Below are 25,285 nucleotides of genomic sequence, written 5' to 3'. Positions count from 1 at the left end.
TGTATAGAGTATGTTATATGAATTTGTGAAAAAGGAAATTAAAAATTGTTTTAAAAGGTTAATATTAAGATTACTTAATTTATTATGTAGAGGTACTCAAATAATATAAAATTTGTTAAATAATAAATTAAGACTCTAAAAAATTAAATTATAATATTACTACCAAAAAAATAAATCATAGTTATTAAAAGAAATATTCATTGAAAAGCCAATTAAATGTGACTAAGTTGCTCCAAAAATAAAACCAAAATTCCAAAACTGGACCGTCAGCACTTTTCTAGTACCCCATTGGGTGATGTTAAAGGCTTAAAGCAAATGCATTACACGCACAAGTCCAAGTCAATCAAATGGGGAAAATCTCCTTAAGGGAGAAGGGAAAGGGTTTTTACTTTTTGAAAAACAACTACTTCTAGGGTAAGTTACTTCCTTCTTCACTGTATATAAATGTTGCCCACAAGAGTCCTTGACAGAGTTGAATTCTGTTTTTTATAGAGTTTCTTAACACTATGGCACAGGAATTGGTGAGTGCCTCTGATCTTGCAGTTGATGATCTTTACTTCTCAGCACTTTTTGATGAAGAAGTAGATGATCAACAAGCCATTCTCCCAGTTTCTGACTCCAAATATGCTGAAGAGTTGCAGTTCCAGGAGGCTCTCATGGCTTCCACAGTCAGTTCTCAGATGACCAACAGGAGTGACATTACTAATCCTTCACCCCCTTTAAGGATCATCGAAGTAACTGGAGATCACCACAAGGTTCGGTTTTTGGACCCTGAGGAGTCAATGGAGATGCCAATGATGGAACTGGAATCTGGTGAGTCCTCTAAAAGTTTCTGTGAGATTTGTGCTGAAAGAAAAGAAATTGATGAAATGTTTAATACTGAGAGCTGTGTTCATTCATATTGTCGTGATTGTATGAGCAAACATGTGGCTACAAAGCTCCAGGACAATGTTATCACTGTGACTTGTCCTGGTTTGAACTGCAAATCCATCCTGGAATTTGATGCTTGTAGGCCATTGCTTTTAAAGGGTGTGGTTGAAATTTGGGAGGAGGCCATTTGTGAACAGATGTTTGATGTTTCACAGAGGTTTTACTGTCCTTTCAAGGATTGTTCAGCCATGTTGGTGACTGAAAATGATGGACAAGTTATAACTAGTTCTGAGTGTCCTTTTTGCCATAGATTGTTCTGTGCTCAGTGTTATGTTCCATGGCATTGTGGGATTGAGTGTGAAGAATTTCAGAGGCTGAATGTGGATGAAAGAGGGAGGGAGGATCTCATGGTGAGAGAGCTTGCAAAAGAGAAGAAATGGGGCAGATGCCCCAAGTGCAAATACTATGTTGAAAGAACTGATGGTTGCCCACATATGGTTTGCAGGTTAGTATATCTGATTAATTCTTGATTAATTAAGAGTTAATTAAGGCTGATTAAAGTAATTTTGTAAAGTACTATTCTTGTTTTTACTATTGTTTAATTTGCTGAATGTTGAATACCTGAGACTTACTCATTAGATGATTAGGAGTGTTGGTAGTATGAGTTTGACATTAGCTGTGAGAAATGGTATCTTTTTGAGGGTCTCATTTGAGGGGGAATTGGGTCGATGAGTTACAGATTCTCATAAGGAGAGTTTTAAGTATTAGGCTGTATAATCCGACCTAATAGATTAGTCTTTTGGATTCGATACTGCAAATTGAATTATTTTTATATTGGATTACTTGTGGAGTTAACAAAGCTGAAAAAGGGATTTTCAATTGATTTTGGTACTTGCTAATCAAATTGAGAATTGAATTTGAATTAATGGTGTTGTGGTTGCAGGTGCAAGTTTGAGTTTTGCTATGGATGTGGAATAGAGTGGAATGGAAGTCATGGTGGTTGCCACAGACAGTAGGAGACCAGAATGTGCATCATCTCACTATTATCTTTTACTGAATGAATTATTATGAAAGTGTTGATTGAAAACAAAACACTAGACTTTACCCTATTATATATTAATTAGTATGTGAAGGAGTATCTTTAAAGAGAATATTGGTCTTAGGTTTATATGTTTATCTTATGTTTTTGTGTTAATTCTCTTTTTCTATGTAATTATCAGAATCAATAAGAAAAGGGGTTTAGAGTGTTAATGTTTATCTCTATCCCTCGAATGTGTATATCTCATTCTCCCTCTATCTTCATTTATTTCTTTGTATTTTATGTATCTCATGTCTCTTCTCTAATCTTATGTTAGAGTGTAAAAGCATCTCCAATGGTGCTCTTTAAAATATAAAGAACACATTTCATTTAAATAAAGAGCATTTCATTAATTTCTAAATATAAAGAACAATTTTTTTTTTTTATTCAAATCCAATGAACTCTTTAAAATTTAGGAGAAAGAATACGTTTTAAAAAAAAAAAAAGAGTTAATAGGAGAGAGAATTAATAAATAAAATGCATAAAAACTTATCATTTATTGATTAAAATTAGGATAGATAGTGAAATTTGATTCTTAACTTACTCTTTAATTTGTATTTAGAAAATAAAAAGTCTGTTGGATTTTTGTTTTTATGGATAAACTCTTTATAATAAAGAATTTGATCATATAAAGAGTTATTTGGAGAGGTTCTTAGAGCATCTTCAATGGTATTCGAGCATATTTCACATAAATAAAGAGCATCTTCATTAATTTTTAAATATAAACAACAAAATTTGTATTTTAATCCAATGGATCCTTTAAATTAGACTTAATAAATAGGAGATAGACTTAATAGAAGAGATAATTAATAATAAAATGTATAAAAACTTGTAATTTATTAAATAAAATCGGGATAAAGAGTGAAATTTGATTATTTAGATATAGAGAGTCAAACTCACCCTTTAATTTATATTTAAAGAATAAAGAGTCTGTTCGACTCTTATTTTTATGGACAAACTCTTTATAATAAAGAGTTTGAGTCATATAAAAAGTCATTTGGATATGCTCATTTTTATTACAAAGAGTCTATCCATAAAAACAACAGTCCAACATATTCTTTATCCTTCAAATATAAATTAAAAAGTGAGTTTGACTTTTCACATCTAGAGAGTCAAATTTCACTCTCTACCCTAATGTTAATTAATAAATTATAAGTTTTTATGCATTTTATTTATTAATTCTCTTTACTATTAAGTCTCTTTCTTAAAAATACAGAACATCTTCATTAAATTTAAAGAGTTTATTGGATGTGAATAAAAAATTTGTTATTTATGTTTAGAAATTAATGAATGTACTCCTTATTTATACGAAAGAGGCTATTGTGATTCCAATTCCCTACCCCACCCCACCTCTGGCTCTGGTCCTATTCCCTAGATTGTATGAAGATGGTAGATAGAGAGAATGAAAGGGTCATGTGTTCACATTTTAGAGTGTGAAAAGCAAAGGTATAGATGGAGGCCTTTTCTTTAATTTTGAGACTTTCTGGTACTATGATTATACGTCCTTTTCTTTTGGTTGCTTTATTCGGATGAAATTCTGGCTTTTGGTATGCTTTTTGCTTGCAAGTCTTTTTTGGGTTCCATCAAATAGTATAAAGATTTTATGCCAATTTGTTAACTTATTTTGCAAGTTGCTACAAATTAGAGTTGATTTTTTTTTTTTTTTTTGGTATTCGGGAATGTTTAGGTCAACTTTCTGGGACTTTAAAGTTAAGGGTCAGGTTCCCTTATTAGTAGGCATAGGATTCAAACTCAGACATTTAAATAATACACTCAAAAGTTCCAAACAAACGTCAAAAAATATAGAGTAATATACCTAAAAGTCCGATTAGAATTGATGTTGTGTGTAATTACAACTTACAAGGACTTTGAGAATCTGGCATCTTTTGTCTACCCACATATTAACAAATTTTTAGTTGGTGGGAATAAATGAGCATATTTTCTGAAAATAATTTCTGCAATAAGAAACAAATTTGTAAGTTTATCGCGACAATTTGTAGTAAAATAATTTGTAATTTAGCATTAGTGTAGATACCATCCGGATTACAAGTTGTGATGGTAATACGAGTGTTTTAGGTAGAATTCAAGGTTTTAGTTGTTTGTGCTTTTAAAATAGAAACAATGGAAATGAATTTGTTATTATGATTATGAATATGAGACATTGTAATAAAGTGGAGAATGGAAAGTAAAAATCATTTTTTTATGTATTTTTAAATTTAAATTATATAGTGATTCTATATTTTTTTGGGTTAATATAAATCTTTATAAGCTATTAGCATCACATGTTCTCTTAATTAAAAAAAAAAAAAAAAAAAGAACAACTAACTTATAAATTATGTATACGTGCAAATTAATTGAAAGTTAGAAACAATAAAATATGATAAAATAAACCGAAAGAATTTAATGCATATGTTATTGATAAACTCATTTGATCTTGATTATTTCAAAATAAAAATAGGGTTTATGATGTAGAAAAGGAATTAAAAAAAATTCAAACTAAAAGCAAAAGATTAGTGTAGATTAATTATGTATAGATACTTTAAATCCTTTATTAGTAATTTCATAAAGGTTAACTGTAATTAAGAAGAAAAACAGTAATTGGTATTAACTAGATAAAGATGGGTCAATAGCATCACTATGAGGGTGTTAGTGATGCCTAGGAACCAATCGTGTCATCGGCTCCGAGGCATTATGTTTTGTATATATATGTGAATGTATATAGTTTGTATATACATTTTATCTTATCAATAGAAGAAAATATTTTTATTTCACATGTGGTTTATTGCTTCATTTATATATATGTATTACATGTGAAATGTCGGATGATACAAATCTTTAGAAGATCAAAAATCAAGTATTCCTACATAGGTAATATTAATTGGCAATAATATTACATAGTAGGCATGCTGAATGCCTCCGTAGATATATGTGATGGTATTGGTGTGGATGATTATAAAAGTTATATCACTAGGGCATTAACATGGATACGCAGTTAGTGAACTGTTTATTGAATATGGCCATTTATGATGAATACAGGACGTTTAAAATGTAGTCAATGATTATCATAAGATCGTACTAGGGTATTATTAATCCTTAGACCTGAGATATCACGGTTGGTTCTAAAACGCATATGGTTATATGGTGTATAAACATGAGGCTAATCATGTCATATGTTAATAAGCCGATTTGGACATGTGTTTGTTATGTGTGAGGACAAGTGATAGTAAGATGAGATCCGTTGATAGTAGATAGATTGATATCAAGTTCCTAGACAAATGTCAAGATACATGGAAAAGGGAAATCTCCGGCCGAGATATATAAAATGTTACGTGAGATGTTTCATGGTGACACGTTCCATATGTATTGAATTAAAATTAAGATAAGGATTTTGACATACCATGAATCCATTCTTAATTGGGATTAGACAACAAAAGGATTTGATTTTACAACGTGATGATTGTAAAAGGTTTGTTGAGTATACTTTCATTGTGACTTAGGGGTTATGGAGCATTGCTAGATGCCTATCATAATCAGTGGGAGTTTGTTCTAAAGAGTTATGAACAAATATATCGAAATAAACTGTGATATTAGGCTCACGGCTAGGCCACAGTAAAACTAAGGGTCACACATAAAAACTAAGGAGAATGAAGAAATAGCCAAAGGGAGTTGATTATCCAAGGTTGGCTAGCACCTACCAAAAGTAATAAAGTTTTATATTAATCATTTTCTTTATATTAAATTGGATTTTATAGGGGTGTTAATTGTAAACAATTAGGTGAAATTGTTATGTAAACAATTTAAGAGTTTAATTGTTAATTGTGATGAAATGTTAATCAATGTTATCATTTAAGAAGTTTAACAACTTCATAACAATTATGGAATGTTTAAGGAAGTCCAAAACAATTATTGAAGTTGTTTACAAGGATTCCTATATAAAGAAAATGATATATCAATTCTTGGGTAGAGATCAAAATCTCTAAGAACCTAAATCTTTCTCTTGGTCAAATTCTTCTTCCCTGGCTGGATACTCTTTTGCTTAATTGTATTGACAATAACGAGGCTCCAAGGTTGCTAAGGGCTTAAGGTAACATGTTCTACCTTACTTATTTCAATTTGATTGAAATTTATTTTTTAAACTATGACTATACTTGTCATAGTATGATATGCTTGATTCTCCATGCATCTATCTTTCAGAGGGTGCATTTGGTTCAGGGAAATATTGTATTACTAAGAATATTATTTCGGGTGATTAAAAATTAAGAGTAGTACTATACTTACAATTTTTTCATACAACCTTGATGTGGTCGATAAAGGCCATATCTCATTCAAATATGACTGATAAAAGCCATGGATTTGGCCGGAAATGACCATAATAGATTTGGCCATTTTCAACCAGATTTGCTCCGATATGGCCTTTTCGACCATCAATATGGCTAGAAATAGACATATCGGAGCCTCCCGGTTATGGTGGGCTACTCACGGCGACTCTAGGTGACTTTCAATGACTTCCCGCAACGACCGACGGTGGCTTCGAGTGGTGGGGGTGATTTTGTTATAAATTAATTTTTTATACAAGTGGGGATGTTTTAGCTAAATCTTAAATGTTGGGGGTTAAAAGAATTATTAAAAAATTATATTAATTCTTAAAAAGAAGGCAATTTAGTAATTTAAATAACATACTCACCAATTTATTTCTTCCAACCAAACATATTAATATAACATACCTACCAATTTATTCCTTTCAACCAAACAGATTAATATAATATACCCACCAATTTATTCCAACTAATCAAACATATTTTCCTAAAGATTTCCAGTAATTTTCAAGATAATCTAACATTCTAGTAATCAAATATTTCTAGTATTCCAACATTCCTTGAACAAAACGCACCCTAAAATTGAACACCCCTGTACTGTTTTTCTGATTACTTTTAATACAAACTGATGTGACAAAAGATGATTGAATGATTATAAATTAAAAATAAATGACGTGCACTTCAACTAATCTCCTGTGGTCCTGAAGTTGATAGCCGGATAAATTTCCTTAGTTGAGACCTCTATTAACTATTTAGGTGGATCGAACTTAAGACTTCTTAAGTAATAGATCCAAAAATTCTAACTGAGAGCTAGGTAGCTAGTAGTGGTTATCCTCTTCACTTTTAGGTGATATATGATTTTTGGAGATTTTTTTTGCTACAATAATAATTATAATTTATAAATGAAACTCTTTTTTTTTTTTTTAATTTTTCTAAATAGCAGATATATTTTTTTATAATTTTTTTTTTTTAAATTTCAAATTATCCGCAACATTATTGAACTCACACAAGCGTCTCCTTCGTCATTTTGTGGCGGCAAATAACTTCCCAACAAACCAACCAGAAATAACGAGTCAGAACCCGAACCCGGACCCAAATGACAGTCATCGTGAACATCACGCGCCTCTCTTTTCCTTTCCCTTTCCCTTCACACTCTCCTAAGAAATCCCCTACGTCTCCTCCACTCTCCGTCTCTTTCTGTAGCAAAATCCACAACAATAACTCCACGAACACTAACAGTAACGGTAACGGCAACAGTGACAGTGACCGCGAATCCAAGCAAGATAGTAGAAAGAGATTATCCGAACAATCGTCGTGGGAGGCGAAGGATGCGGAGGGGAATGACTATCTTTACAGGCTTGGAAAAGAGGCAGACAACATGAACATTGCCGTCGGCGCTAGGGCTGGAGTCATCGATCCTCTTTTCGCCGGAAATTTTCTCGGAAAAGACTGTAAGTTGTTGCTCCTCTTGGTAAATTGAAGAGCTTTAAATGTCATGAAATTCTATCAGTTTTTTTAGTTGGTGTGAATATAGTTTGACTTGTTTGGACTGAGAAAATGTGAGAATGTGAGAGNATCGAAAGTTAGGAACAATAAAATATGATAAAATAAACCTAAAGAATTTAATGCATATATGTTATTGATAAACTCATTTCATCTTTGATTATTTCAAAATAAAACTAGGGTTTATGACGTAGAAAAGGAATTAAAAATTTCAAACTAACAGCAAAAGATTTAGTGTAGATTAATTATGTATAGGATACTTTACATCCTTTATTAGTAATTTTCATAAAGGTTAAAACTGCAATTAAGAAGAAAAACAGTAATTGGGATTAGCTAAGATAAAGATGGGTCAATAGCATCACTACGAGGGCGCGTTTGGTTTAGGGAAATATTGTATTATTAAGAATGTTATTTCAGGTGATTAAAAATAAAGAGCAGTCCTATATTTACAATTTTTTCATACAACCCTGATATGGTCGATAAAGGTCATATCTCATTCAAATATGACTGATAAAGGCCATGGATCTGGCCGAAAATGGGCAGAATAGATTTGACCATTTTTTACCAGATTTGCTCTGATATGGCCTTTTCGACCATCAATATGGCCCAAAAAAACCATATCGGAGCCTCCTGGTTATGGTGGGCTACTCACAGCGACTCCATGTGACTTCCGACGACTTCTCGCAACGACCGATGGTGGTGGGCAGTGGCTTCGGGTGATGGGAGTGATTTTGTTATAAATTAAATTTTGATACAAGCAGGGCTGTTTTAGCTAAATCTTAAATGTGGGGGGTTAAAAGATTAATAAAAAATTAATAACAAAAATAATATTATATTAATATTTAAAAAGAGGGCAATTTAGTAATTTAAATAATATACCCACCAATTTATTCATTCCAACCAAACATATTAATATATCATACCCACTAATTTATTCCTTCTAACCAAACATATTAGTATAACATACTCACCAATTTATTCCAATTAACCAAACATATTTTCTTAAAGATTTCCAGTAACTTTCAAGGTAATCTAACATTCTAGTAATCAAATAGTCCTAGTATTCTAACATTCTTTGAGCCAAACGTACCCTAAAATTGAACACCCATGTACTGTTTTTCTGATTGCTTTTAATACAAACTGATGTGACAAAAGATGATTGAATGATTATAAATTAAAAATAAATGATGTGTGCTCAACTAATCTCACGTGACCCTGAAGTTGATAGCCGGCTAAATTTCCTCAGTTGAGACCTCTATTAACAACCTAGGTGGATTGAACTTGAGACTTTTTGAGTAATAGATACAAGAATGATAGGTGACCTCTATTAACAACCTAAGTGGATTGAACTTGAGACTTTTTGAGTAATAGACACAAGAATGATAGGTGAGAGCTAGGCACCCAGTGGTGGTTTAGATCCTCTTCGCTTTTGCATGTTATATGATTTTTGGAGATTTTTTTTGGTTACAATAATAATTATAAATGAAACTCATTTTTTTTTTTAATTTTTCTAAATAGAAGATATATTTTTTTATAATTTTTTTTTTTAAATTTCAAATTATCCGCAACATTATTGAAATCACACAACGTCTCCTTCGTATTTTGTGGCGGCAATAACTTCCCAACAAACCAACCAGAAAAACGATCAGAACCCGAACCGGACCCAAATGACAGTCATCGTGACACACGCGCCTCTCTTTCCCTTTCCCTTCACACTCTCTAGAAATCCCCACGTCTCCTCCACTCTCCGTCTCTTTCTGTAGCAAAATCCACAACAATAACTCCACGAACACTAACAGTAACGGTAACGGCAACAGTACAGTGACCGCGAATCCAAGCCAGATAGTAGAAAGAGATTATCCGAACAATCGTCGTGGGAGGCGAAGGATGCGGAGGGGATGACATCTTTACAGGCTTGGAAAAGAGGCAGAAACATGAACATTGCCGTCGGCGCTAGGGCTGGTCATCGATCCTCTTTTCGCCGGAATTTCTCGGAAGACTGTAAGTTGTGCTCCTCTTGGTAAATGAAGAGCTTTAAATGTCATGAATTCTATCAGTTTTTTAGTTGGTTGAATATGTTTGACTTGTTTGGACACAGAGAAAATGTGAGAATGTGAGAGAAAATTAGAGAGTTTAGAGAATTGCGTGAATTAGAGAAAATTGCACAAAATTTTTGAATGATTAGCTTTGAAGATATGAATACTTTCACTTATTTGACTCAGTTAATCTAGTTTGAGTTGTTTGGACGGAGACAAAATGAGAGTAGGAAGAACAGCCAAATGAGCATGAATGGCTAATAAGAGATAGCAGGAAGAAAAGTGAACGGCCCCAATCCAGTTGAAAAACTTTTAATGATATGAATACTTTCAAAATTTCTACTTTAGTTTATTGTTTGACTTGTTGGATGGAAAGAAATATGAGAAAATGAGAATTTTATTTATTCTTAATCTGGTTGAGTTATTTGATGAGAGAAAATTTGAGAAGTGGAAGAAAATAGAATTTTACTTGGTTTAATCTTCTTTGAGTTTGTTGGGCAGAGAAAAGGGTAGAAAGAAAAGTGAGAAAGTGAGAGAAAATTGGAATTTAATTTAGTTCTAATCTAGTTTGAGTGTTTGGACAGAGAGCAAATGTGAAAAAGTGAGAAAAATATTGTACTTAGTTTTAATCTGGTTTTAGTTGGTGGGAGAGGAAATGTGAAAATGTGAGAATAAATTAGATACAATTTGGTTTGAGTTGTTTGGGCAGAGAGGAAATTTACGAAATTGCAAGAAATCTGAGAGTTCAGGGAATTGAGAGAATCAGAAACTTTTCTAGTGGCTTCCATTTAATTTATTTGTTTGGAATGAATTGAATCGTCAATTACATGAGTATTTTTTATGCTCAAGTATTTGGGAAGAAGCTTTTGTATTGGCTACCATTTGAGGTGGCATTCCTAAATTATTGTTCTTACAAGCTTATTTGGATTAGTTAAAATTGTGAAATTTCTTGATTTCATTTATGGCAGCGGATATTGTGTTCGATTATCGGCAGAAGGTGACGAAGTCGTTTGAGTATCTTCAAGGAGATTATTACATAGCTCCATTGTTCATGGTAAGTTTTTTTACTGCCTTTAGTGTAGTTTCTAATGATGGTTTATGTGGATTTATTTATTTATTTTTCTCAAAATGAGCCATGAATGCCATGCTACCCTAGAATTTAACTATTTTGTCTTGCTGATTTTTTGAATTGATTATGCTAGCTGGGTTCGTGTTTTTCGTTTTTTTATTTCTATTGGTGTGTTTTTTAGTATGTTTTTAACAGTCTTTTTGATGTTAAGTGTTTCTTTTTATCAAAAAAGTTATGACTAGTGTCAAGTGCTTCTCCAGAAAGATCAAAAATATTTTGATAAATTTCATTGTCATGTTATAAGATAGACATAAAAGTGCAGCTTTTGAAAATGTTTTGACACTGTTTAAAAACACTCCAAACTCATTATTAGTATTTTTTTGGCAGTGCTTTTGTAGAAACTGCTATCTGCAAAGGCACCTAAAGCAAGAACACTTGAACTGAAAACGTGCTTTGTTGAGAAACACACATCAAGCGCTTATCTCAAAAGCCTCTAAGTGTTTTTGTCTATTTCAACAATTTGCAAATGTTTTTGATGGTGTTAAAAACACTTCCATACAAATACAATATTTACTACATCAATCTTTCTCTTCCGGTTCCCATGATTGTTTATATGCTCTGAGAATCGTAAATTTATCTGGGAGAATTCTGAGTTCAGTAGACTTTCTTGCATGATATCATCTATATGTTGATGTACTGAACATTGACCTTTAGGAATGTACAACTCAGTTAGGTCTCCTGCCCTTGTTTATCCTGGCATGAAACCCTGCCCTTGTTATCCTGGCACTTTTCGACACTTGAGTAATTTAGTGCCAATTATCAACCGGAAAAGAATTTTTTTTTTTTTTTTTAACACCAGTGAATCCATCTATTCAAAGGGTATAATTTATATTACATTGAAGTTTCAGCTATGATATAATGGGTTCTCTTTCAGATATAACATCCAAATTTACATCAGCTGTTGATCAGGTCTGTTTTTTATTTGTAAGTTAAACTAAATTCTTTTTGCACATATATATTTTCCAATGGTATTCTGTGGTGAGAGACCTACAAAATTTCTTGAAACTTCAGCTTTCCGCTATCTAGTTAAACTTTTTATTTATTTGGTGCGAGATAAAAGATGTATATTAATTCTAAATAGTAAAGCAGCATTGGACCAGGTACCCACTTCAAATAACAAAACCCATTTATCCAGCTGGTCTATTTGAACTTTTTATTATTTTGGTTCCATGATAAATCTTGCTTTTAGGCTTGTTATAATCTACATCTCAATAATTTTTATCGAATCACACTTTTACTGTCACCTAAGGTTCTTAATGCTATGCCATGTTTGTCAATGTTTCACTGTCTCAAATTCAGCAATAATTGTTTTTCAAGTTGCTCTGACACTATATAAAAGCTATTGAGAATACCTTGATTGTATATGCTGATGTTGTGTATCTTGATTAGAGATTCCTCCCCCCTCCCTAATTTTCTTTTCTTTTTCATATGAAATTTACAATTTTCAACATTTATTATCTTTCTTTTTCCTCTGTTTTCTTTTGACAGGATAAAGTTGGTAAGTTCTTTGAATTGGGCAAAGCTGAAGAAACAGTGATGAATTTTGTTAAAACAGTATGGTAGAAAAGACTTTACTGGCTTCTTCTTTTTTTTTGTGCCTATAATTTGTCACAGGTTCCATCAATAGTCATAAGCTATATATGTTTAGTGTACATGATCTGTCTCATTTGATGTTTGGCATGATAGGGGTAGTTCTGCATTAATCGAAATAAGAGATACTGCCTTGTCTATGATTGAGGACAGCATTGATATCTTTAATAATGACTCTAGCTGTCTAGCAAGAGAAAGGTGATTGGATTTGATGTAGTTTGGTTTTGAATTTTGGTAGTCATTCAGCAATAATAGGATTGGATTTTGGAGGTCCATTCAAATAAAATCCGAGTATTGGATTTACAGGACACTGATGAATTATTTTATCAACATAAATGGGTGCAGCATTTTAGCATGCAGTTTTTGTCCACAATTAGAGAGTAGTTTATGCCTAAGACTGGTCCATTTTTTTTGTCAGTGTTTATTAGCATAGTGGTTATATAAGTTAATTACTTCTTGAAAAATGATTAAACTGTGCTTCTTCATTAAATTATAATTTTATATGTAAGAAGACAAAATTAATAATCGCAGGAAAAAAGTCAAAGCTTAGAAAATGGAAGCAGTTGCTAAGGTGAAGTAAAATTATAACTAGTAATTTTTGTGGGAGGAGGGAATGAATTCTATGAAAAGATGGGTCAACTACATCTTTGGCATAATATATGGTTAAAAGTGTTCAGTTATGTCTTGAACATATAGGCTGTCTGCTTATGGTTGTGTTTCTAGTGATAATTTCAGACTGAAGTTTATATTTGTCCTGTGTTTGTCTGGTTGGATTAAAAATTGGTACTTTGCCATTAATATCAGTTATGTGCTCATATTATTAATTTCCTTTATTGTGTTTCTGTGATTCACCCAGTATGTCACATTGTGAAGAACTACATTGCTCATCTTCTCAATACCAAAGTTCCTTTGATATTAGGTATATATCCAGAATCATTTCGTTTCAAGTACAATTTGTCCATTATGTTTCCTTCTTAAAGTGTGACTTGTTATTTTTTCTTGACAAGTCATGTTTGCTCTCACATAAAAAGTTAGTATACTAATATTCCTCAATAAAATTTCATGGTTTAGATATTTCAGCACTTCAATTTATGAAACTTGTTAGCAATCTGGCTTTATTTTCAAGAGTACTGTCTCTTATTTGTGGATTTACATTAGTCTAAGGGTATTAATTTCAACCTTCACTTGGTTCTACATACTGACTAAGTGAATATTTTCTGAAATAAAAGGTATCTGGGGAGGAAAAGGGCAAGGAAAATCATTTCAGACAGAGCTAATTTTCCAGGTTATGGGAATCGAACCTGTAATTATGTCTGCTGGGGAGCTAGAGTCTGAAAAAGCTGGTGAGATGGGTTCATAGTGCGCCTTTTTTCTGTTCTTCTTTTTCTTTTTATTTTTTAATGAAAATAATTTACACGTATGTTTCTGGAGTCGGTGGCTTAAAAAAGAAGACCGTAACTACAGTTTTGATTTTCACCTTTCCAGGAAGATTTTGAAGTTCAAAGATTGTTTAGTCATCTTTTTGTGAGATCATGGCCTTTTTCTTCTATTTATTTTTGCAAAATAAGTTATGTTATCTGTACTTTTCTTTCTTGCAAGTTATTTTATTCTTTTCAAGAAATATATATCAGGACATTTTCTTTTCTGTATATTAATAGAAGATTGCTTTGGTTACATATGTGCTGTAATATCTTGTTAACCTAATTTTTTGTTGCTCTGAACAGGAGAACCAGGAAGGCTGATACGAGAGCGCTACAGAACAGCTTCTCAAGTGGTCCAGAACCAAGTTAGAAGCTTTTCCATTCTCACTGTTGATATATGTATGTCTAGGGTTATAAAGCTTAATATTGTTATTGAATATGGTTTCCTATGCAATGTGTTTTCCGGGGATTTGAATGCGTGCCCTGATGGCACATGTTAAGGTCATTAAAAAACAAACTTTTTATTATGTTCGTGCACTATTTTTATAAGAAGATAAATAAAATATATTTCGATCATTGATATCATCAAAATTTAGTGTTTTAGTGGCCTTAACATGTGCCCTTAGGATACACATTAAGACCACCCTTGCTGTTATTACAATCATTACATTGTTTTGTGGTCAGTGCATTGGCCTTCATTATAAAGTAATTCTTTTGTCTAAAGTCTCCATGGAGATACCAGCACTAATTCTATTACTATGTAGTTACATGTAGGCTTGCAATCCCTGGTTTGCTCTTTGTGGACAACTTGTTCACTCTTTTCTAGTCATTCTTTCGATGAATGATATTGTCATAGCTTCTTTTTTTTTTTTAATTAGAAAAAAAACATGTTAGGCTCTCAAAGGTCATCTCATATGTTCCATCTATATATTACAGAAAACCCCTTTAACCATATGATTTTACAAGTGTTTTAAAAACATGGAAGAAGGCTGAGCTTCTTTCCTAGCTTAAGATGAGGCATGAGCTATGGCACACAACTATAGGAGTTTCCAATCAATTGATACACAGTATATGTGTTCTATACCAGGCTGCTTATAGAAATGGACTACTCTTATGTCTATGTTGATCCACTTACTGGTGTTCTGCATTATTCAGGGCAAAATGAGTTGTCTGATGATCAATGATATTGATGCTGGCCTTGGCAGATTTGGTACGCTGTGTGGTTAATCAGAACAATGCCATATATTTGTTTTTTCATCCATCATCAATATGCTTGTTTGCTTTTGTTACTTCTGCATACCAGTTTCTCATCTTAGGCCTGTTGTAAGATTGTGCATTACATTCTGCTGTTTTATAGGAAACACTCAAATGACAGTCAACAATCAAATTGTGGTTGGGACTCTGATGAATTTGTCAGATAATCCTACCAGAGTTAGTATTGGGCAAGACTGGCGAGAGACAGATATCACAAACAGAATTCCTATCATTGTTACTGGCAATGATTTTTCAACAATTTATGCTCCCTTGATTCGAGATGGAAGAATGGATAAGTTCTACTGGTACATAATCTTCTACAAAGAAGTATCTTTTGTATTATAAGTGTGGCTTTAAAATGGATGATATTGGCTAGCTCTAACTTGTAGGATGATACTGACAATTGCGATACCATAAATTTATGGGAACAGCACCAATGCCTGGCTTTATCCAGTACTAGTTTTGACACTTTCAATCGAGTCAACATATCCTCTCCTGAATGTTTTGACACTGTCAATTGAGTCAACCTATCACTTCTCCTGAATGTTTTGAAACTCACAATCGAGTCAACATATCATTATTCCTGAATGTTTTGATCCTTTCAGTTGAGTCAACCTAGCATTACTCCTGAATGTTTTGACACTTTCAATCGAGTCAACCTGTCATTACTCTTGAATGTTTTGACACTTCCAATCGTGTCAACCTATCATTACTCCTGTATTTGTTTTCCTACACTAAGCATACTCTCTCTCTCATTACTCCTGTATTTGTTTTCCTACACTAAGCATACTCTCTCTCTCATTACTCCTGTATTTGTTTTCCTACACTATGCATACTCTCTCTCTCTCTCCCTCGCTCCATCTCTCCCTCTTTCTCTCTTTTCCTATTCTATCCATGTTGTATTGCTTTTGTTATTTTTGCTATTTCCAAATGTTTATAACCAACAATAAAGGGTTATGATCACAGGCAATAATTGGGAATTTCTTTTCCTAAAATATATCAGTTAATTTATATTTTTCATTGATGTGATTTTGTGTTGGAGCCATCTCATCCTTTTCTGAAATATTGTTTGTAAAACAGGCAGCCTAATCTTGAAGACATTGTGAATATTGTTCATAGAATGTATCAGAAAGACGGCATATCTAGAGATGATGTTGTAAGCATTGTGAACACATTTCCTAATCAAGGTATCCACTGGCGTGCATCTGAATATTTAGATGTATTTGTGAATAGGCTTTGTATAGATGTGGAGTACAGTATCACTGTTGTCAGCATAAATCTGGATTTACATCTGGAACTGGTATCTTATAATATATTTGTCGAGGCTGGAGACCATAAGATCATATTTAAATGAAGAAATTCTGTGATTTTGGCAATAGCAACTCATATCTCAGAGCCCAAAAGTAATGTTTTAAATCGAGGAAGAAAGAAGAAAAAAGAATTTTCAAAACCCTTCTGCACTTTCTTCTGCAGTGCAATACGTAGATTCCTCTAGCTAACTTTGTTCTGAGGCATGCTAAATGACCCAAAGTTACTTAAAACTCATATATTATTGCAAAGTGTGTCGTGGATATGATAAGGCATGAAGCTTCTCATTGAATAATAGGGAATACTAAAAAAGATAAAATAAAATAACTTATAAAAAGTGATGATAAGTTATCTGAAATGACAATCTCAAATTTTTTGGTTAGTATGCCAAGTTAGTACTTAGTAGTTGAAGCATCCCAGTTTTATGTTTTTAAAGCTTAGCAGCCACACGCTTGAAATCTTACTAATAATTGGATTTTTTGTATTTCTTATTTGTCTTGTATTCTTAATCTTAAGTGCAATGTACATATATGTTTGCATGCTTCTGTATTAGGGATGATACCTTGATATTTGCAGTAAGTTGGTAAATTCCTACCTAGCTTCATATATCCAGATCTTAAAATAAGATTGATTGTATCCACAAAAGTGTATTACCTGTACCACTGTCTTCTGCTAAAAGGCCATGCTATTCAGCATAATACAATTTTGTGAATCAATTTTCAATTCAAGTCATATTTTTCTTAGTCTTGGAGTCAAATTATAACATTCCAAAATCTTTTTGAGTTGCAATAAATTTTAAGTTCGTCCTGTCACTTACATGTTGAATTTTCTGGCAACCAAATACAATTTTTTGAAAAGTGACTGAGACCTAATGATAATTTAAGTATTCACTTCAAAGTATAAATAGCATTGCTCCCTAACTTCTTGATTTCAATATTTATGCAATGTTAGAAATTCTGTATCTCTATTGCTGAGCTGGTTTGCTTATACATTATTTCAATATTTACTTGAGTTATTCTTCAAAAATACTTAAAAGAAAAATGCACCAGACAATAGAGGCATCATAATATTAATTTTCTTTTTTTCTTTCATTCAGCTGGAAGCATTATTTCTTTCTAATTTTTCTGTTTGGGCAGCTTTGGACTTTTATGGAGCTCTTAGGTCCCGAACATATGACAGATCAATTTCTAAGGTATATACTTTTCTTCTCTAAGTATGAAATACCCTCAACCTTTTATAGTTTTCTCATGCACAAAGGTTGTGAAATTATTGTTGCCATTTGACTATTCAATTTTATTAACATTTATACATAGAAGACGATTGGCATACAATATAATTTATAGTAAAAGTAGGAAATGAAGTAATAAATCTTCATCAACTGCCATGCTGGTGGATACCCTAGCCAATATGTATTGGTGACTTCAACTGACTGCCATAATTCTACATTATATTTTCTCTTAGTTCTGTGTCCTAAACAAGGTTTTTGATGGAGGATCATTTCGTTAGGTATAGCAACTTGCTTCAGAATAATTCATGTCACCAACTCCATGTAACAAGGATAAAGAGCTCAGTTGAGTTGAGTTCTAAGAGCCAGAAATTGTGAAGTGAATCTAAGTTTCTCATGCAAGTTTTTAAGCATTTATGCACACTTCTGACACCAATTTCGTTGCAGTGGATAGATGATATTGGAGGTGCTGAAAAGCTTGCAAACAAACTTCTGAATAAAAGAAAGGATGAAAAACTTCCTGTTTTCACTCCTCCTGAGGTACTATAATAAATCACAACCTTTCTATTTCCTCTTGAAACTGACATGCTTATAGCTTTGTTTCTGCAATTTCTTAGGCTCTATTCAGTCAAGTTCTATAATATTCCTGTTGATTTTTTATTTTTTGTTATTTTGGAAAATGAAAACAAAAGGTTGATTTTTTGTATTTTCATTCTCAAGTGATGCATCTAATGGAGTACTTCAAAACCAGATTTTGTAGAACAAAAATATTAAAAAAATGTCTGGCACTACTATTTTTTAGGAGTACAAAAAAGATTTGTGTTTTCTCATCATTGCATTTTTGAAAATTGTAGAAAAAGTCTTTAATTCATTTTAACACCAGTGAAGGATGAATCAGTTGTGCATTTCTCAAATTCAGTACCAAACAAATTATTATTTTTTAAATCTTGTTCTTGATTTGCATAACGAAAAACAGTATTTAGAAAAAACATCAAATGCACTCTTGTATTATATGTAAGGCTTTGGCATAGAATTAAGTATGTAAAGCTGAGAAATTTTCTTCCGATTTTTGTTCCTTCTCTTCAGTCAAAATCATTTGGTTGATTTAAACTATCTAAAGTAGATGCAAATAATGTGTTCTTTGCATTCGGTTGAACAGCAAACTGTTGAGGCTTTACTCGAGTCAGGGTATTCTCTCCTCCGAGAACAACAGCTGATAATGGAGACCAAACTTTCGAAAGAGTACATGAAGAACATCGATGACTAGAAATTAAAATGCCCATTTATATGCTTTCCATATGGCGGTGTTATTATTTGGTGAGTTTGATTATTTTAATTTGTTGTATACGGTAGAAAGGAGTAGGTCAATTAATTTTGAAAGTAATTATTTTCTGATAACTATATCAATGAAGCATCCCTTCTACTATTGCAAATTTGTAAGATCATTTATTTTTGCAAATTCTAGTACGGCATCTCTGGTCTGTTAATATTTCTTAACCGAAAGCACCCGGTGTATTAGAGCAGTGCAATGTTTCTGCTCGCGTTGGTCAATCTCAAATTTTGGTCATCTGGGGGCATATGGTCATTTGCTTGATGTTTCAAGAATTTTGCAGTCTGGATTTTTTTGCTTTGTCAGGTTAGCCTTTCTTTAGTTCATTGCTTATTCAGTTTTTGTAAATTAAAGCCTCTTCTGTGTTACTACAATTTTTGTTGTTTCTTAAAAAAAAAAAAAAAAAAAAAAAATTCCCTGAATGGTGATTTGGTTTGAACCATTTTGTTCTGGAAAATCTGAGAGCAGGAAGCACACCCATAACTCTTGTAATCCTAAAAATAATACTGGAAATTTTAAGAAAGTAATCTTGGTTCAAATGTTTCTATAATTAGCTTTTTTAGTTACAATCCTAATTAAAATCAACAATTAATTCTAAAATTTTGAAAAAAAAAAAAAAAAACATTTTCTATGTTTCTCACTACCTTCTTAACTGTGACAACAATTTTTTTGATATTATATCAAATATTTTTAAATATTAAAATGACTGAAAGTGTAACTTAGATTAATTTTTTTTTGTATGGACTAGAATTATTGACAGCAATTTAATTGTCCAAGAGCATTGACCACCACAAGGAGATCAAAATTGGTGGGCTCAAGCATTCATCTATGAAACCTAAAGATAAAATGTCTGCACAATACTAAACATAATTTTTTTATGAAAATTTTCAAATGAAAAAAAAAATATTTTTTATAAAATTTGAACATGAGTAATGATTATTAACTAAATGAATGCAAAGAAAAAAACATGAATTTTATGTTTTTGTTTTTTTTTTTTAACATTTGAGGATGCATTGGTATCACATTTTAAAATTAACATTCTCAAAATAAATAAATAAAATTAAAACATTTTAGTTACTTATATTCTTAGTAGTAAAATCAAATTGAAATTACTTATAAAAATGAATGAAAATATCAAATCAAAAGTTATTTTCTTTCTTTTTAAACTACCTAATTATCCTTGGCAGTACAAGACCATAAATTACCTTAACTAAAATCAAAGTGTATATATATATATGCAGGTCTAGGTCCTTATTTAAATTTATTATGTTCAGAGAATTTTAGATATCGTTGTTAATTTACTTGAAAAAGAAAATAAGGACATATACTATTTGTTTATTTATAGGTTATTTCTCACACAAACGATAAAGTAAAGTAAAATCAGTCAAAAAATTGTCATATGTCTTATATTTAATTATATGGTACATAGATAAACACATAATTTTCTGAATTTTCTTTTTATATATATGCATTCTTTTACAGATTGTGTTATAAGGCTCAACTAATTAATAAAGCATTTATCATTCATAAATTTTATTGGAAATCCCACCTGGAAATTTATTTTGTATTGTGTAACCTATTAAAATTGGTTGATAAATTAGATTAAGATTTTAAGTTAAAATCTGTATCAATTAATTTACCATAAATTCTTTTTTAGTTACTCTTTAGGTAAAATTTAGACCTTATAATCTTATATCAATATCAAGCAATTCATGATTTTATATTGGCCATCAAAGTGTAGGGTTGTATTATTATTATTAATTTTTTTTTTTTTTTTTAAACTGGGGTGTTTGGGCCAACTTGTACGTATCTCAACTAATCTTTAGGGTTCATTGTTTCAAGTAAGTCACAAATGTAATGAATGATCTCAACGTGATTCTAACTATGAAGTCAATTAAGAGAGTAAACCTTCTTGACCACTAGACTAACTCCTTAGCGTTGATTTTATTATATTTACATTAAGAATAGAATAAGATATTCGAGGAAACTAAAATAGATGACAGTATGCATTCATTCCTTCTAAAGAAGGAATTTCTAGTAATTTTTATCATATCTCTATTTTAACTAGTGTTCAATAGAAAATACAAAGCAAAGAAGAGGAAAACAAGTGAATTTCTTAGACATAAAATTTGATTAAAGTTTAATAATTGTATTTAAACCTGCGAATAATGCATTTTTAAATAGCAGATACTAGGAATATATAATTTGATTAAAATGTCATAATTCTAATCTGAGTCATGATTTCTAATGAAGTTATTGAGGTAAGTAATTTCTGCCCATTAATTTCTTTCATTTGGTTTAAATGAAAGAAAATTTTGGAATAATATTAACCACAAAATAATATTGTGGATCAGAATATTATCTATATGTTAGTATTATTACATGAATAAAATTGGTTCACCAAATGTTTATGTACGTGATGGATGCAGAAATTTTACACAAAAATTCAAGGCTGCAGCAAATCATGTTATAGTTTACTCTTGTCTTTGCCCCATTGTCGAATACAAGAGAAAGAATAAGAGGTCAGGTGACATGACCAGTACAGTTCTGTCCTTTTTTTTTTTTTTTTAAAGCTTTCTAAAACCTAACTCTTAATCTCTCTTTTTTTTCTTTATTTCAAATTTTAGATTGAAGAGATAATAAAAATCGATTAAATATGCTTAAAGAAGTAATGCTTGTTGATTATTTATATTTTCCTTTCTTTGAAATATTGCTCAAAGAAGAGCAAAGAGGACGAAGATACAACTCTTTTTACTTATCAATCATCATCCATGATTCTTTTTTATCTTATTCATCAAAATCTTTTCTTCTTCACTGTTAAGGAAATATTTTTCTTTACCAGCGTCGTTCATTTTAATTTATTTCATTTAGCTTAGATCTTAAGTTATTTGATTATATTAAGACACACTGGTGGTGGTTTGATTAGATTTACCGTAAGAAATTTAGTTAAACCATGTAAATTCTGGTTTTTTTTTTTTGTTAATTTTCTTTTAACTTTTAATTTGTTACTTCTATGTTGTCTCACAGGTCTGATTCAGGACGACTTTACCTTTAATATATGTACAATAAAGATTGGTTCATAATCCAATCTCACAAACTCTCTCGTATAATTTCGACGTCATAGCTTACAAATAGTTAAATGGAAAAATTCATGAAAACATCAATAGTGAATGGGATTTGTGAGAAAAAGTTTTTGAAATTAGGTGACAAGTGTAGTATTCTCCTGTACGTAAGCTGTTCGTTGTTTACGAGGTAGCTTAATGGTTCATCAATCATCGTAACCTTGAAAAGCCATATATATATATATATATATACTTTTTAATCTTTTATCTCTTTCAAATTTGCAGAAGACATGAAAGAGACGCTTGAGGTTATCAGCACCTCTGACAATTTTAATGTGAATCAATATCCACAAGGTACATTTTCTGAATCTCAGAAATATTGCTGCTCGAGCGCATCCGACGTTAAATGTGTAGAATGTTGTCCGTGGCCACCAAATCAAGATTTAAGGAAGGCAGTTCCCTTTACTGCACAACATTCCAATTACGCCAATTGGTTCATCTTCAACTACATCAACAACAACTTCGTCATCTGCAATTTCAGTTTCAATTAAGTCTCCCTTCTCGTTGCATGACAGTTCCTGTTATTATTCTTCATGTTTGTTATATTTGCTTGATGTTGTGTTAATCTAGCTGTGTTTATATTTTAAGGATAACGGCTACTTGTGCCTACAAAATCAGAGTGTTTTCTGTTGTATTAAGTATTCTTCTGTAGTATTTGGTTTTGTATCAGTTTGGAATATAATATATCGTATTGTTCTGTAGTATTTGGTTTTGTATCAGTTTGGAATATAATATATCGTGTTCTTAATTTGATCAGTACTAGTACTCACGACCAAGTCCCCCGTATTCTTGCTATCTTCGTTGTTGCCATCTTTTCCGGCCATGTTAAAAAAAAAAAAAAAAAAAAAAAAAAAATTCTGTAGAGTTTCACAACCCGCTCTGATACCATGAAAAGTTTGAATATTTATTTTACTTACATTAAAAAATTGATGTACACTGCTAATAGATACAATTTACGTATCTGTCTAGATCCTAATGTTATGTTAATGCATATTTAATTACAATTTAATTAAATCTGTAAAACTATGGTAACAAGCCCTATATTTGTGCAAGTCTACAAATGGAAATAAAAGATCCTGCAATAGTTCTGTAATATTTGTTTTTGTATCAGTTTGGTATTAATATAGAGTACACGACATTTGGCATTTTGCCACCCAAGGTTTGGCCTAAAGACATTTTCCCACCCCAAAAGTTTCGAAAGGACACTTTCCCATTCACAAAAGGTTGTGAAATTATTGTAGTCATTGGACTCTTCAATCTCATTCACATTTATACATAAGAGTACCATTGGCAAACAATATAATTTATAGTGAAAGTAGGAAATGAAGAAATAAAATCCTCATTAACTGCCATGCTGCTGGATACCCTCGCTAATATGTATTGGTGACTTCAACTGACAGACATAATTCTACAATATTTTTACTCCACAAGTTCTGTGTCCTAAACAAGGTTTGGATGGAGGATAATTGTGTTAGGTAAAGCAACATGCTTCAAAATAATTTGATGCAATATGGAATGACTGCCGCAATTGCAAGACATTCAACAATAACTTCAGCAATTGATTTATGCAGATTTCATGTAATTACAACTTTGATTACTTTCCTTAAACTATTCTCTATTTTTTGTGTAAATTGAACACATTGTAACACAAAGAAATACAATACAAATACACAGACTAATTAAGTCTTCTTCCATCTTATTTTCTTGCATTCTTCAATAACTTAGCTTGCTTCTTTTGCATCTTGCCGCTTAGATTTTGACATGTTATCAGAGCAAGCTTTTTAATTTCGCTTCCACCTAGCAAACCCACTCTAGCTAGATTTCCAGAGTTAGTGAAACAAGCCCCTTGGATTAAGCATCCTTCTTCCTAGCTAATCCTTCCTAGCCAGCTTTTTAGAACCTGCAAAAAGGCATTTGGGTTAGTATTCCTTTTACCAAATTCCTAGAACCTATAGAACTACCAAATTTTAGACAAAAACTTCCCTCATGGATCCAAAAGATAACCCACAAATCACGACTCCACCAACATCAAGCCAGTCCACACAAAACCAAGACCAGAATTTGGATCCGATATGGCCCAAACCCATTCGGGTTAATGGGTCAGGCACCCAACTCAATGGGTCAAAGTCCTTACTTGGTTTTCCAGATTATGCCAAACAACTCTGATTAGCTAGAACCAGGCGACCCACTCTACTCACCGACGTCCGACGGGTTTGAGCTTGTTCTTGTAAAGCAATCTCTTACCAGATCAAAAAATTACGCAAAATGGGTGCACGATTTCCAACGAATCCTTGATCACAAAGGACAAAGAAGGGTTCATCGATGGAACCCTTCCAAAACCAAACGAGCCACATCTTCTCAAACACTGGATTCGTTGTAACACCCTTGTTCGAGCATGGATCAACAACTCCTTGACCCAGGAGATTGTTGTTGGACTGCCTCAGACAGAAAATGCCTAAGAAATGTGGGCAAACATAAAAGAGATGTACATTCAGCTTGATCTGGCCAAACTATTCACCTTGCGGTACATCGTATTTTAATCGCCTATTGGCAGTGTGGAATGAGTTAGACGCTATTGAAGAACCCTTTGAGGGGCCAACAAACATCCTTCAACAAATCAAGAGAGTGAAAGATCAAGACAGACTAACTCACTTCTTAATGGATTAAACGAAAGTTTTCTCCCATTTAGAACCCAAATGCTGGTGACAACACTGGCGCCGTCACTCTGGTGAACTTACCAATTGGCTATGCAAGATGAGAGCTAGCGCATGAATTCCCATGATGGCCTCCACGCCGATGACACAGTCATGTTCAACACCACACAAAAACGGTTGTTGCATGAAAGGGTAAAGAGTGAAGGCACAAAGGAGAGTTATGAACTGCCAAGGCTTATAGGAAATGAGCAAAGGGCTTTTCTGGATCCAACGGCCTAGATTTGTTCATGCAATCCAACAGCTCCAAACAACATGTTTTAATGCACCAAATAGGTTGGGCTTTCCTGCATCCAATAGCCCATATCACAATAATAGGTCCACTAGCTCGGGTCCACTAAATCTGGAAAAAGTGCACGATATTGTGATTATTGCAAGAGAAAAAATCACAC

The 25,285-nt window shown here is 32.2% G+C and overlaps 2 protein-coding genes across 3 annotated transcripts; both read left to right on the top strand.

Annotated features, from left to right (window-relative positions):
- Positions 1–342: 342 nt before the first annotated feature.
- LOC116115889 (probable E3 ubiquitin-protein ligase RNF217) lies at positions 343–2,150 on the top strand. 2 transcript variants are annotated; one of them, XM_031402015.1, is made up of 3 exons: positions 343–414; positions 516–1,375; positions 1,814–2,150. In XM_031402015.1, the coding sequence occupies exons 2-3, from the start codon at positions 657–659 to the stop codon at positions 1,884–1,886; spliced, it is 792 nt and encodes a 263-aa protein (XP_031257875.1). In that variant the 5' UTR covers positions 343–414; positions 516–656; the 3' UTR covers positions 1,887–2,150. The 2 variants fall into 2 exon arrangements, with proteins under 2 accessions (XP_031257875.1, XP_031257874.1); XM_031402014.1 differs by having other exon boundaries at positions 348–1,375.
- Positions 2,151–7,261: 5,111 nt separating this feature from the next.
- LOC116115893 (ribulose bisphosphate carboxylase/oxygenase activase, chloroplastic) lies at positions 7,262–19,643 on the top strand. Its single transcript, XM_031402021.1, has 12 exons — positions 7,262–7,715; positions 10,772–10,857; positions 12,421–12,430; positions 13,379–13,441; positions 13,752–13,865; positions 14,247–14,308; positions 15,099–15,153; positions 15,301–15,502; positions 16,278–16,384; positions 17,642–17,697; positions 18,178–18,270; positions 18,890–19,643. The coding sequence occupies exons 1-12, from the start codon at positions 7,361–7,363 to the stop codon at positions 18,995–18,997; spliced, it is 1,311 nt and encodes a 436-aa protein (XP_031257881.1). The 5' UTR covers positions 7,262–7,360; the 3' UTR covers positions 18,998–19,643.
- Positions 19,644–25,285: the final 5,642 nt, after the last annotated feature.

The sequence above is a fragment of the Pistacia vera genome, unplaced genomic scaffold (genome assembly GCF_008641045.1).
Source record: "Pistacia vera cultivar Batoury unplaced genomic scaffold, PisVer_v2 Contig755, whole genome shotgun sequence".
Taxonomy (NCBI): domain Eukaryota; kingdom Viridiplantae; phylum Streptophyta; class Magnoliopsida; order Sapindales; family Anacardiaceae; genus Pistacia; species Pistacia vera.
This window is presented reverse-complemented; position numbering and strand designations above follow the sequence as displayed.